The sequence below is a fragment of the Tachypleus tridentatus genome, chromosome 1 (genome assembly GCF_004210375.1).
Source record: "Tachypleus tridentatus isolate NWPU-2018 chromosome 1, ASM421037v1, whole genome shotgun sequence".
NCBI classification, from domain to species: domain Eukaryota; kingdom Metazoa; phylum Arthropoda; class Merostomata; order Xiphosura; family Limulidae; genus Tachypleus; species Tachypleus tridentatus.
This window is the reverse complement of record NC_134825.1, coordinates 140,104,190-140,117,753: the sequence shown is the minus strand read 5'-3', so window position 1 is coordinate 140,117,753 and position 13,564 is coordinate 140,104,190. Positions and strand designations below refer to the sequence as shown.

At 31.0% G+C, this 13,564-nt stretch overlaps 1 protein-coding gene across 2 annotated transcripts in view; it reads left to right on the top strand.

Moving 5' to 3' along the window:
* The window catches only part of LOC143225641 (mdm2-binding protein-like), a 134,990-nt gene extending 121,700 nt beyond the window's left edge, over nt 1–13,290 (top strand). The window contains exons 19-20 of one of the 2 annotated variants that reach the window (XM_076455432.1): nt 4,918–4,983; nt 11,932–13,290. In XM_076455432.1, the coding sequence (XP_076311547.1) occupies nt 4,918–4,983; nt 11,932–11,970 (105 nt within the window). In that variant the 3' untranslated portion in view covers nt 11,971–13,290. The remainder of the gene's footprint in view (nt 1–4,917; nt 4,984–11,931) is intronic. The other variant, XM_076455439.1, reaches the window with a different exon arrangement.
* The last annotated feature ends 274 nt before the right edge of the window (nt 13,291–13,564 follow it).

The window sequence follows — 13,564 nt, the reverse complement described above, 5'->3', positions numbered from 1 at the left end:
AACTTGATCCTGCCATTTTATGTAAATCATCCATAGATGATTGTATAGCAGCAGTAACCAAAAGTATTATACTAGCTGATACTCAATGCATCTCTAAAATTTCGACATGTCCCTCACAGCATCCCTGCCCTTGGTGGAATTTTGCCTGTTCTATAACACAAAGAACTCAGAAGATACCCCATGCTTTCAAACCACATTGCATTTCACAAAACCTGTGCACACGCTCGGCAAATTAGATGTCAAAGCCAGAAGGAATCTTGGATTAAATACACCTCCAGCATTTCTTCAACCACCAGCACAAAAATTATATGGGATAAGTTCCGGAGGGTGAGTGAAGGATATACTTCTGCCCCCTCTCTATCTTAATATCTGATGGCCATGAAGTTGCAGATGCACAGAGCATTGCCAATACTCTTGGGGACGTCTTCTCTCATGTATCTAGCTCTTCGAACTTATCCCCTTCATTTTTGACCATTAAAACACAGGCTGAGCATCTGCCTCTTTCCTTTTCAACTAACCATTCCTATGACTACAATCGCCCTCTTACACTGATCGAACTAAAACTTGCAATTCATCGGTTTGGCAATACATCAATTGGATCTGATTATGTGCATTATAAGATGTTATGCCACCTTTCCCAGAACTCTCTTACTATTCTTCTAGCTATCTTTAATAGTATATTGCAGGAAAATGTCTATCCGGATGCTTGGCGACAAGCTATCATACTCACTATTCTAAAACCTGGAAAGGATCCATTGTTTCTTTCGAATTACTGTCCCATTGCTTTGACAAGTTGTCTCAGTAAGATCTTAGAGAGGATACTCATTGCCCACCTCGTTTGGTTTATTGAACCAAGCAACCTCTTCTCACCTACTCAGTGTGGGTTCAGAAGACAACGCTCTACGAAAGACACTTAATTCGCCTTGAAACATCAATCAGAGAAGACCTTTTAAGGTGCCAACATCTTGTTACTGTTTTTTTTTATTTAGAAAAAGCTTAGATACAACATGGAGATAGGCATCTTACGTGACTTTCACTCACATGGATTGCGTGGCAACTTACCCCTTTTCATCCAGCAATTCTAATGAACTGCTGATCCCAAGTCCATTTGGGCTCTACACTTTCTCATTTTTCCCACAAGAACTTGGAGTCCCTCAGGGATGTGTTCTGAGTGTCACACATTTCATTATAAAGATTAATGCCATCATTGAACAGCTACCCCCTACAGTTGCAAATGGTCTTTTTGTTGATGACTTTCACATCTCATGTCAGTCATCAAACATGAGGTTTATTGATTGGCAGCTACAAACTGCAATCAATCAGATACTGAAGTGGACCACGGCAAATGGTTTTAAACTTTCACTCTCTAAAACCATTTGTATACATTTCTGTTGTATACGGGTAATCCACCCAGATCCAGAACGCCATCTTGATTATGTTGTACTTCCTGTCGTTCCTGAGGCAAAGTTCTTAGTTTTTATATTTGATTGTAAATTAAATTTTATATTGCACATCAAGCAACTTTGTATCAAATGTCTAAAAGCATTGAACATTCTCCATGTCCTCTCTTCTAGTTTTTGGGGAGCAGATCGATACTCCATGTTGTGGGTCTGTGGTTTATGATTCTTCCAGAATCTCAGCACTGAAAATGTTGGATCCTGCTCATCACCAGGGGCTTTGGCTTTGCATTGGAGTTTTTCGTACTTCTTCCGTGCAAAGTCTGTATGTGGAATCTCATGAACCCCCTCTATATATTCGCCGTTTGCAACTCTCTCTAATGTATGTTTCCAAACTTCGATCCTTACCACAGCATCCTACCTGGAGTTGTGTTTTTGAACCACAATGGACTACACTTTATAATAACAGAAAATCTGCCACTGTTCCTCTTAGTCTCCATATCCAGACACAATTAGAAGAATTGGATATATCCTTGAATAACATTGCAGTTTCCTAAAATCAGCTTATTCCACCATGGCAAATTACTGTCCCCAATTGTAACCTATTTTTGAGTCATCTGAGGAAAGCAGATACACCCAATTGGAAATATCACTCTTTCTTTGCTGAACATCTTTCATATGATCCATCCATTCCTATATATACAGTTAGTTCCAAATCGGGTGACTCAGTGGGCTCTGCCTTGGTTTGTGACAGTTCGATTGTGAACCACAGAGTCCACCTCTACAGTTTCTATTTTCACTGCCAAATTGTATGCCATCTCTCTTGCCCTAAATCATATTGAACTGATGCAATATACAAATTGTACAATGTATGCAGACTCACTCAGCTGTCTATTGGCCATGGAATCATTCCATGATAGTCGCTACCCTCTTCTCATCAATATAGAAAACAAACTGGCCCATTTTTCTCTCTCATCTGTCTCTGTCCAATTCTTTTGGATACCAGGTCATGTTGGTATTTGTGGGAATGAGCTGGCCAACAGAGCAGTAAAGTCTGTCTGTTCTGGATCTATCATCCCAATACCCATTCCATACATGGACTATGGCCCAGTTATCAAATATAGACTGTACACCAGATGGCAGACAACCTGGAATGAGCAACACATTAACAAGCTTTTTCAAATCAAACCTTCTCTAGGTCTTTGGCCCTCTTGCTTCTGTAAGGATCGAAGAGAGGAAGTTGTTTTGGCAAGGTTATGCATTTGTTACAGTTTTTTAACCCACCACTTCCTTTTATCTGGTACTGCTGCACCAGTGTGTGGTCTATGTGGCACTCAGATCACAATCATCCACATTTTATTATCATGCCGTCATTATAACCTGGATCGACGACACCATTTTAAAGATATTTGTAGGGCAGGTTTGCCATTGACTTTTGGCCCATGTTATAGGTGATTCTGTTCATCTCACTCATGTTTTTACATTTTTAAGATCCATTGGTCTTTTACACTTAATTTAAGATTTTTTATCGGACTATATAGTGTTTTAACATGATTTCTTTTATGTATTTTAATGTTTTAACACGATTTCTTTACACACTTTAATTTTTATTTTAACTTGAACCCAGGACTGGAAAGGCCAACTTCAGGTGACTGACTGCAAATTCAATCTTCATGCTTCAGTCTTCCTGGCAGGTCTTAATTTTACTCATTTTAGTTTTTATTTTTCTTTTGAAGTGAACCCACGACTGGAAAGACCAGCTTCAGGTGACTATCAGTAATAGCGTACGTCTTGCTTCAGTCTTCCTGGCAGTTCTTAATTTTACATATTTTACCTTAATTGCCCTATACCTATACTGTACCACATCTTGTCTGGCACAAATAACCTTGTAGCTTTTTGCCAATGAACATTGAATACTCACTTACTTACCTCTTGTAAAATTGTTAATCTCTCTCAAACATATCAACCATTAGGCCTTTAGCTCCCACAATGATTAACTTTGTATTTAATTGTATTATTAATTCCTGTGACTTGAGTTTCTTCTGCTGTTTTATGTGTGCTTGTCATATCTGTCACTCTCTATATCCTCAACATCAGTGTGCTGCACACAATATTTGATAGCCTCAACATCAAATGAATTATGAACATAACATACGATTCTTACCAAGTTATGTAACCAAACTCGTCATAAATGTGGCCTCTACAATAATTGCTTTTAACTGTCTTGTTATGAAGAAAGCTGAACAATTATGAAATATTCTCTCACAAAATAAATAAATTAATAATACCAACACAAACCAGTCTTTTATATCTGACAATGAGAAGTGTCTTCATAATATGTAATCCTATTGTTCAGGTATTCTTTATAAGAAACATCTTCATAATATGTAATCCTATTGTTCAGGTATTCTTTATAAGAAACATCTTCGTAATATGTAATCCTATTGTTCAAGTGTTTATTATGAGAAACATCTTCAGAATGTGTAATTCTACTGTTCAAGTATTCCTTGTGAGAAACATCTTCAGAATGTGTAATTCTACTGTTCAAGTATTCCTTGTGAGAAACATCTTCAGAATGTGTAATCTTATTGTTCAAGTATTCCTTATGAGAAACATCTTCAGAATGTGTAACCTTATTGTTCAAGTATTCCTTATGAGAAACATCTTCAGAATGTGTAATCTTATTGTTCAAGTATTCCTTATGAGAAACATCTTCAGAATGTGTAACCCCATTATTCAGGCGCTCTGTATAAAAACATTATTAATGTGTTCTTTATGAGAAACATCTTCAGAGTACGTTTCACACTAAACATTAAAACCATGGGTTACATTTATGTCTTTCCTTTGGATGATTTCTCATAATAAAAATGATATTTGAATGTAACTTAAAACAATTACTGCACTTTATCACTGGTTTGTGGTTTATCAGTTGTTTTTTTAAATTATAGTAAACTTCATGACATTTAAGTAGACTAGAAAATGCTTGAGAAGTAAGTATGAGAGCTTTAGAAAATGTTTTCAAAATACTTTGTCCTAACTTAATATATAGTACATCTTTGTGATTTATTCTAAATGTACCAGATAAGTGGCATATCTTCCTAAAACTAAAGTCAGTAAATTGTTTATATAAATTAAATTACAGTCTTTATGTGGTTGTTTTAATCTTGTACTCTGCTTTCTAGAAATGACAAAAAACAACTTTGATTATATGAAATGTTTTTTTCTAACTTAACTTGGTATATGTCTTGTATGCAATACAAGGAATATAAGTCTAATTATTTTCCAGTTTTTAGCATGCAAACTATAGCTGTAATATTACTACATTATTTATGTAAAGATTAATTTTTTGTTAATATTATTCTGAAATTCATGATGAACATGATTAAATTAAATTATCTTTATAAAAACATTATAGGTAAATAAGTTGTTTAGCATTTCTTTAAGTTTACACTTATTTTCATATCAAGAGTTTGATGAATGTTTTAATATTAATTACTAGTGGATATATTGCCTATTTTAGGATGTGATTGGTCATGGCAGAACCTCTACAATGTTGAAAAAGATTTCAAATGCCCATGTAAAACAGGTAAGCTTTTGTTTTAGTCAGTAAGAAAAATTGAAACATTTTTTTCAGTGTCTGTTTGACGTTGTACTAGTTTTCAAATCAAAGCAATCATTTCATATCCATACATGGATTGTTTCTTTGCTGATATAGATACTAAAATGACATAAAGGTAAATAGAAATGCCCTAAATGCTTATACAAAATTCATAAAAGCTACTAATTCCAGAGATGCCAACTATTTCAAATGACTGAGCATAATGATTGTAGACAGAGCCCTTTATCATTTGCAGCTACTAGGCCTGACCAATGTCTATAAGCTGTTTATTATTATATTATTATTATAACTATTATTATTTATTACTGCTATAGATTGCTCATTTATGACTGTGTGTTGTGTATTTAATAAATAAACTAAAAAAAAATTCTTTTGAAATTCTTTTTCATATTCTGAATTCTTACTCATAAATGTTGTTATCTGCATCGTTTTTGTCTTCATCTCAGCCTTTTGTTGGTGATATGTTGATTTTGTATGTCTGGAACAATCGTTTATCCCATCGTGCACCACAGAAAAATCGATGTGACAAACTGTACAAAACGCATGACTGTCAATGGCTTTTGATGCAATGACTGGATATTTTGCACTATACTCTTTCCTAAATTTTTGATTCACAGTTTTAGTCCTTTCAGATTTGCTAGAAATAAGACAATCTGGTGAACGAGGCCTCTTTTTTTCCATTTGTGAACAATCGCATTGGTGTTTCTATGCTGCTTAGAAAACAAGAAATACCCATCTACGTGAGCGCTGATTGGCTGACAAGCACTGATGACATAACTATGGGTTCCCCCACGTACCAAGTAGGAGAAGCACTGCACTTAAACTATTGGTAGACGTCGAGATACAAATATTTTTTTATTATTTCAAGCACAAACATGATTATCACAAGTAGCCATTAGGACTATGTCTTTTATTTGTATACTACTAGAAATTTTCTTTTCACCCTTTTAACCCCGGGGGGAACAATCTATCACTTTATAGTGTAGGCCTATATAATATATAATAATTTGGGAGTTGCAACAAGTCGTAATATTTGTCTGTATGAGTGTATAGTCGTAACGTATACACCAAAATCGTAATGGTTGGCATCTCTGTAATTCTGTTTTAACTTTTTTCTTCCAAAACGTTCTGCAAAAAAGAAATATTACAATTTTTCTATATTTAAAATTCATGTTATGTTCCTATAATTCATGTTATGTTCTTGTAGATGACATTGATTAATGTAGATTTTTATATTGGTTGTGAATAAAACTTGCTTGTAGCTCATAAAGTGGAGAAAAGTTGTTGAAACTGTAAAATGTTGTAAAGTCATCAGTAAACTGAAAGAAAGGGAGTTGCACTGAAGAGAGAGAAGGTTTAAGAACCCATTAAGTTGTAGAACCACAACAAACATGTAAAGTATTTCTCTCCTGTCAATACCGTGATCTTCACTTTCAAAAGTATCAACATCCAATGAAAAAACAGAAATTGTATCATTCTGTAAGTCCTTCAATAAATATCATGGAATATATTGCAACAGGTTATGGAAGAAAACCACATAACAAAGAGATAAACATTCAGGACTAATATAATCTGTACAAAGCATAAATACTCATTTTAAGTATCAGGGTCCTTATTCAGAGTTACAGTTCAGATTTTTAACAATACATGGGAAATGGTTTCAGACAATATTTTCATGGATTTTGTGAAAATTATTTAAGCTAGTATTTTAAGAGTGAACTTTATATTGATAGTAACATGTCAAACTGTACATGTTCTCACTTGTGAAAAATCGTAGTTTAAAACAAACACTGTGCTGTGCTACAACTAGCATTAATGAAATCTAAATGTGTAGGTTGATAAACATTAATGGTCTGCTGTACACAGAAGAATTTTTAATAAAGATATTAAAGTAAACATTTCTCTGATTTGTTTTTACTGAGTCAATTTGAGTAAAAAGTGATTTTCATGTTGGGAATAAAAATAATTTTCATTTCACACTTTAATTTTTTTGCACAACATCTAGAACCTCCTAAATGAATATGAAAAGTTTTTCTACAAAGCTTTGTACTGTACCACTCTGTTTTCTCTATCCCAAACCTAACTGCAGCAAAAGTATAAAATGTTAAATAAAATTGAATACTTCTATCCCCCTAGAATTATTGCATCTTGTAATAGACATCTACAATTATTCATCCTAAAGCTTAACTCTTTTTAAATTTTACAGCTGTTTTAATATAGTTTAGTTACTCTTTCAACCATATCCTGACTATCAGGACAAGCACACAAGTAATAAATTACCAGGTGGAAGCACAGAAATGTTAGGATAAACACAGGTTACACTGTGTGACGTTTGCCTACATATGTTCCTTATGCAGTTTTAGTGGTGTGATCATGAGAAAGTGATTTATTTTAAATTTTCTTGTATGACCTAATGCGTTTTATTTTTTGCATTTGATTTTTTTAAAAAATAATAATTAAGTAAAATGAAAAGCAACACGTGTAGAACTTAGCTCTAGATGAGTTTTCACTCGAGTACTGTTTTCATAACTCAGTTTTCTTCCTGTTAAGTTTGTAGTCCAATGACTAATTTGTGTAGTTTTACAATACGAATTTTAGAAAACCAAAAACATATTACTCACTAAAATACATTATATCAAGATACTGTAATTTATTTGTTTTCCTAACTAACCTATAATTAGATTTTCAAAAATTTCATTTTTTCTCGGATCAGTGTCTTTGGTCCAACTCTGTTGAACTTGGACAAAAAAATTATTGACTTTGGCAACTCAGCTAAATCAAATGATCATGTGATTTATGTAGTTTACTATTTACTCTCTTTTATTAGTTATAAGATAACTAATAGCCATGTCAAAAAGAATTACAGACATTTTTTAAGAGACAGGATGTGATAAGAGAGGCGTGGCATGTAAGTAAAGCAAGAAGATTGAATGCTATAAATTTACTTTATGGCTTGACAGTATCAGTACTGTAAGAGTGTAACTTGTACCAATCTCAGAAAGTCATATAGGGGTAGAAAAAAAAAGTTAAATGGGCATTTCAGAGAGAAGAAGTTTTATGTGGTACAGAGAAGTGATAATTAATAATTTTTTTTAACATTTCATTTTCAATTAAAAATTGAAACATGTGTTAAAGTTTGAATTATATGCTATATTGTATTAAATTTTTTTTAATATACATTGGTAATAAAGTTATGTAATAAAATTTTCATTGTAGCTGTAATAATGTTGTGATGTGCACATTGAGGAACTTGTTTGCATATGGTTAAAGAAATGATTACCTAACTTGTGTTATTTAAAAATATTTCACTTTATGGATGAAGGTCACTATTGAAAATAGTTTACTTTAAGAAGACAAAACTAACATAGAAATAGCATGATATCAATGTGTCTAAGTGAGAAACATTACGTAGATTTATTTATAACTAAAAGGAATACCATGTTGTATTACATTACATAATAAATGGTTATTAAAATCAGGAACTTGCCCTAAAAAATACTACATATGTTTTGGTGTCCTGTGATACCATCTTCAGGATTTATGGTAAAAGCATGGTTGAGAGTTATATACCGATATAGTCAGTTACATTCCAGTTATGTCAACTAGGCTTAGCTATTTCTTGGGTAAGAATTTCATTTTTGTGCTCATTCGTTAAGGTTTTTGACCTATTATACTCTGCTCTTAGATGTTTATGTCTCATTAGTCTTTAGGAGTAGCAGTTTTCATTTGTTTTCTTCTCTCTATGGTCTGAATCTTACTTAATGTTGAATGTCACATGAACAGGACCAATTATTTTTATTTGATGATTCTTTAATTAGCTTTCTCTCATTAGCATCCTCTTGTGCTCATGTCATGTGGTTTTAGTGAGTTACCTTCAAACTTTAGTTAAACCACATTTTTATCATAATATATTAATAAATATAGCATAAAAATGTATCCAATTATCCATATATTAATAGCTTATAAATTTTAAGTTCTTAATTTTATAAGACATTATTTTAAAAAAATATATTCAAATTTTCTCTAGTATGAGAATTTTACCCTTTTCTCTCTAAACATCTCCTTTTCTATAATTTATTTATAACCCCTTTAAGTAATACAATATTTAATGCAAACTACTCATTATAATGTTGTTATTACTCAGGTAAAGTATAATCTTTATAACCTTCAATTTTACTTGTTCATAGAGCCATAAATGAGAAAATTAGACCCATTTGCCATCCTCTCTTTCAGAAATTGCCAGTAGTTCTTTCTGATTTTCAATACTCCATTATTTATAACTAATACAAAGCCAATGTCTTCATCTGTTGAATGACATAACATAATAGTTTGTTTTTTGTACAGAAAGTTGCATATTTTCTTCCAGTTTAGAAGACTTTATTCCCATGGGAAACACACTGATGAGCTTAGGTGAAATTTTAACAGCGTTTTTCATGTAGTAACAGAAAGTCAGAAGAAGTGATATAGTTATAAGACATAGTCTACTTTTTTCATGTTGTTATTCTGTATTCTTTAGTACATTATTTAATTAAATAAAAAATTAGTGTAGTAGTACTATTAGTATAAGAAAGTAGGCTTAAGTGTTATCAACAGTTGACAGCAAAATAAAAAAAGACAATGACAGGTATTTCTTGTTTTTCATATGTATTATTATAATAGGAACTTTAACTTCAAAAAATGCAGCTTGTGAGTAGCTCATGCATTGTGTAATTCAACAGGATAATATGAGCTACTCATTTGCCAAGTGATTTACAATTTATATAGTGCAAATATTAGTTAGACACAGTTCAAAGAGCAAAAAAAACAATACATTTTAGACATAAAAATATGTATACTGTTACTAGTTTAAAGCTGTTTAGAATAAGCATATGTAGTTTCATATTACAATTTGAAAGTCTTCTAGATATAAAAAAAAAAAGTAATTTACATTTATTTTCCATTTTATTTTGGTTGTTAAGAGATTGATCAAATTGACCAAACTTTTAAACAGTAGAGAAAATAACAGATCAAGTATGAAGTTTTTATTTGATAGATTTTTTAGGCAGAATATTTATTTGACAATATAGTAACATCAGTCATCTGGTAGCTTTAGAATAGATTGAATATTATTGTACCTGATTTGAGCATTTTATTAGGTTGAGGAATAATTCGTGAGCGTTTTTAAATAATTTCATTCAAGCATTACATGCAAGACTATACAATACTTCAATGCATGAACACATTACACCCAAAACATTTATTATGATACTTTATTTCATGTAATACCTAGGTATATAGTATGCATTGTTTTAAACGAAATTGCAAGAAATTAAATGCGAAAAGCAGATGGTGTCGAAAATGCTCGATTTTGTCCACTTGACATTCCATTTAATGAGCTGAAAATGAAAGCAAAAATTAAAGACATATGAAAATCAAACACACCATCTAATTAGAGCAAAAAATTATCTACCAAATGACATGAAATATCTTGCGAAAGCGTTTCATTTATGAATATATTTTTTAACTTGAAAAAATGCTCATGAATTATTCCTCAACCCAAAAATGTATTTGTTTGAATCATTTAACTTTCTCACTGTTTAGTAAGCATTCTCTTACTGTAGACTGAAGCTATGACTGTAACCAGACTTTAGATATTTATATTACTTAGACACCATCTGTAATTCTATTTGAGTGTTTCTGTGATCATTGAGTTTTCTTTGCCATTATACAACCTGGATTCTGGGATACAAAACCATCTAATGGATATAATTGGATTAAATGTTAACCTCTCCCACACTGGAAGTCACTGACATCTTCTACATTGGTATGCAAAGAGCCTCTTGCATGTGGTATAATCTGATCTTCTTGAACTTAGCAGTTACCTTATCAACCATTAGGTATATGAAAATACTTTCTTATTATAGATGGCACTAAAGTCACTCACTTTCACCTTTTGTCATAGTAGATTCTTAGTCTCAGGAGTTATGCAATCTTTTATTGATGTTGAAAGTAAGTAATACAGATTTCTGTGTAATGAAGAGATTTGTTTTAAAAAAGTCTTAACAATGATACATACTTCTTTGAAACAGTTAACTTTGTTTGGTTTGAAAAGAATGGCTGTAGGGTTAATACTTGTAAGGAACAGCTAACTTGGACATTTTTTCTATATATGTTTGGCATATTTCAGCAATTCTGTTTCATATCCTAATACATTTTTGAATGAAAATTGTTAGATGGGTTCTGCTTAGCACAACAAAAATATCCATATTTTGTAAATTAGACATTCAAGTGTGTTTATCATTCTGTAACAGGGCTCCATAGTTAAAGAGAACCTGTGATATAAAACTTCCAACATATATCTATAACCACAATAATAGACATTCAAGTGTGTTTATCATACTGTAACAGGGGTCTATAGTTAAAGAGAACCCTATAACCTGAGTGCTTTCAAAAGGTGGACCTTTCTTCTTCAGGGGCAAACTGGGAATCTGTGACTGTACTACTGTAACAGTAGTATTATGTTTATTACTTTTGAAGTTTAGATTCTTATAAAACTATGAGAAACACCAGTTAAAAACAAAATATATCAAACTGGTATAAAACCTACCAGTAATTATAATTTGTATATGTACATACGTACCTACAAGTAGAAAGAGAAGAGTTATGTATTATTAAACTTGTTTTTATTATTTTAGCATATTTTTTGTAAAAATTAAAATGGAGTAACTGAAGAAGAATTATACAGTTTTCTATCAAATAATAACCAGTGTATGATGAGTTAATTTGGTAGAACCTTGTTTCATTTTCTTTATGCTGTTTTGTTTTTGCATGCAAACAGTTAATTTTGCAGAGTTCCTGTGTTTTTATTTTTAAAGAAATGTTTTTACTTTATTTTTAAAAAAGATATTTATAGATGTCTTGTTTAATCTTTTACAGGTCATAGAGTTTGAAAGGATGAAAATTTCTAAGACATAAAAATATTAAATTATGGGATCAACATCTATTGTATCTTTACACGTCATGATCAACATCATTCACGCCATAATCATGCATTTATTTTTTATTAATTTCATAGTAAGTCAAAGATCAAAAGGTTTTAATTTTGTAATCATGTAACTCTTGATTCATAATACGTTTTTTCTAATGTTTAACGTTAGAACACTGAAAAATTGTTTAAATTTCATTCAGAATAAGACAACAAAAGATCTGTCGCAAGCTCATTTAATTTGTGAATGCATCAGATGTCCTGCTTCTTCAAAATCATTTAGTTTAACTCACAATGTTAATTTGGAGCTTATATGTAAAGTGGGAAACAAAGTATTTCAAATGAAATTCATTCATTTTATTTCACTATATGACTTCTTCATAAACAAGAGAATTTCAGAATGTATTTGGTGTATTTATTAATTATTTTAATGCATTTCTTGGTCATACAATAATAATATTATTTTAGCAAAAATTGAGAAAGCAAAAATTTAGAATCAGATGCAATAGGAGCACATAAATGTAAGCTTATTTTCATGAGATCATCTCTTTTTGGTAATCCATTCAAGAAAGTGTACTGTATTAGGTGCAATGTAGTTTCTCAACATGCTTTAAAGAAGTCCTAACAAAATGTCATTACTGAAAATAAAGGTCTTCTTGACTTATCATAATACATTTAACTGTAGTAATATTTAGTTTTAATACATTCTCTAAAGATTAAATTGTTATTCATTCTCTTTTAAAGTATTTCTTAATATCTGACAAATTTATCAATCATTTGAAATTTACCATTATTATACAGAAACATCAGTTATTGTTGTTTGATACCTGTAAACTTTATGAAATTAGAATATTGATTGGAACATAATCTGTTTCCATTTACTATCATAAAAAGCAAAATATATTTGAACTTTCTTCCTGCATTTTCATTGCAAATTTTTACACTAGTTTAACAATACTTACTTTAAATATTCAACCAAAAAACGCACATTGAATTTAGTATATGAGTAATTACACTTGAATGTTTGAGTAAGTAGCATGTTTTAAATTAAATTTTATCATAGACATTTCTTTGTCCATCTAAGAACAAAGAATGTTTGAAAGATATGTATTATAAAATGTCATTGATTTAATACTTTATAACATTGTGAAATGTATTCAATATTACAGTTTTTTTATCAAAATTTGATACTTCCTTTCTAACTTGTTTTAAATGTTATTTTTGAAACCTTAGATGTTTTTAAATTATGTATTGATCCAATTCAGACATTGTAAATAATCTTTTTCAATAAAGAAAACGTTGAAAGTTAAGTATTTTTGTTTAAATATATTATTAATACATTGAATTAATATTAATCTGTAAAGCTTTACACATCAGGGTTACAACTGTTACTTGAGTACAGCATGCATTTGATACAGCTTGTAAAGTGAAAGGTGATAATTGATTTTCAAGTTTAAAGGGAAATTTATTTGCATCAAATATATGTACAGTATCACATTACAAGTAAATGAGAAAGGCAAACAAAGTTGTATTATACATCATTGTTTGCTTTTAACCTGTTTGGAAACTTGATTGAGGATATTC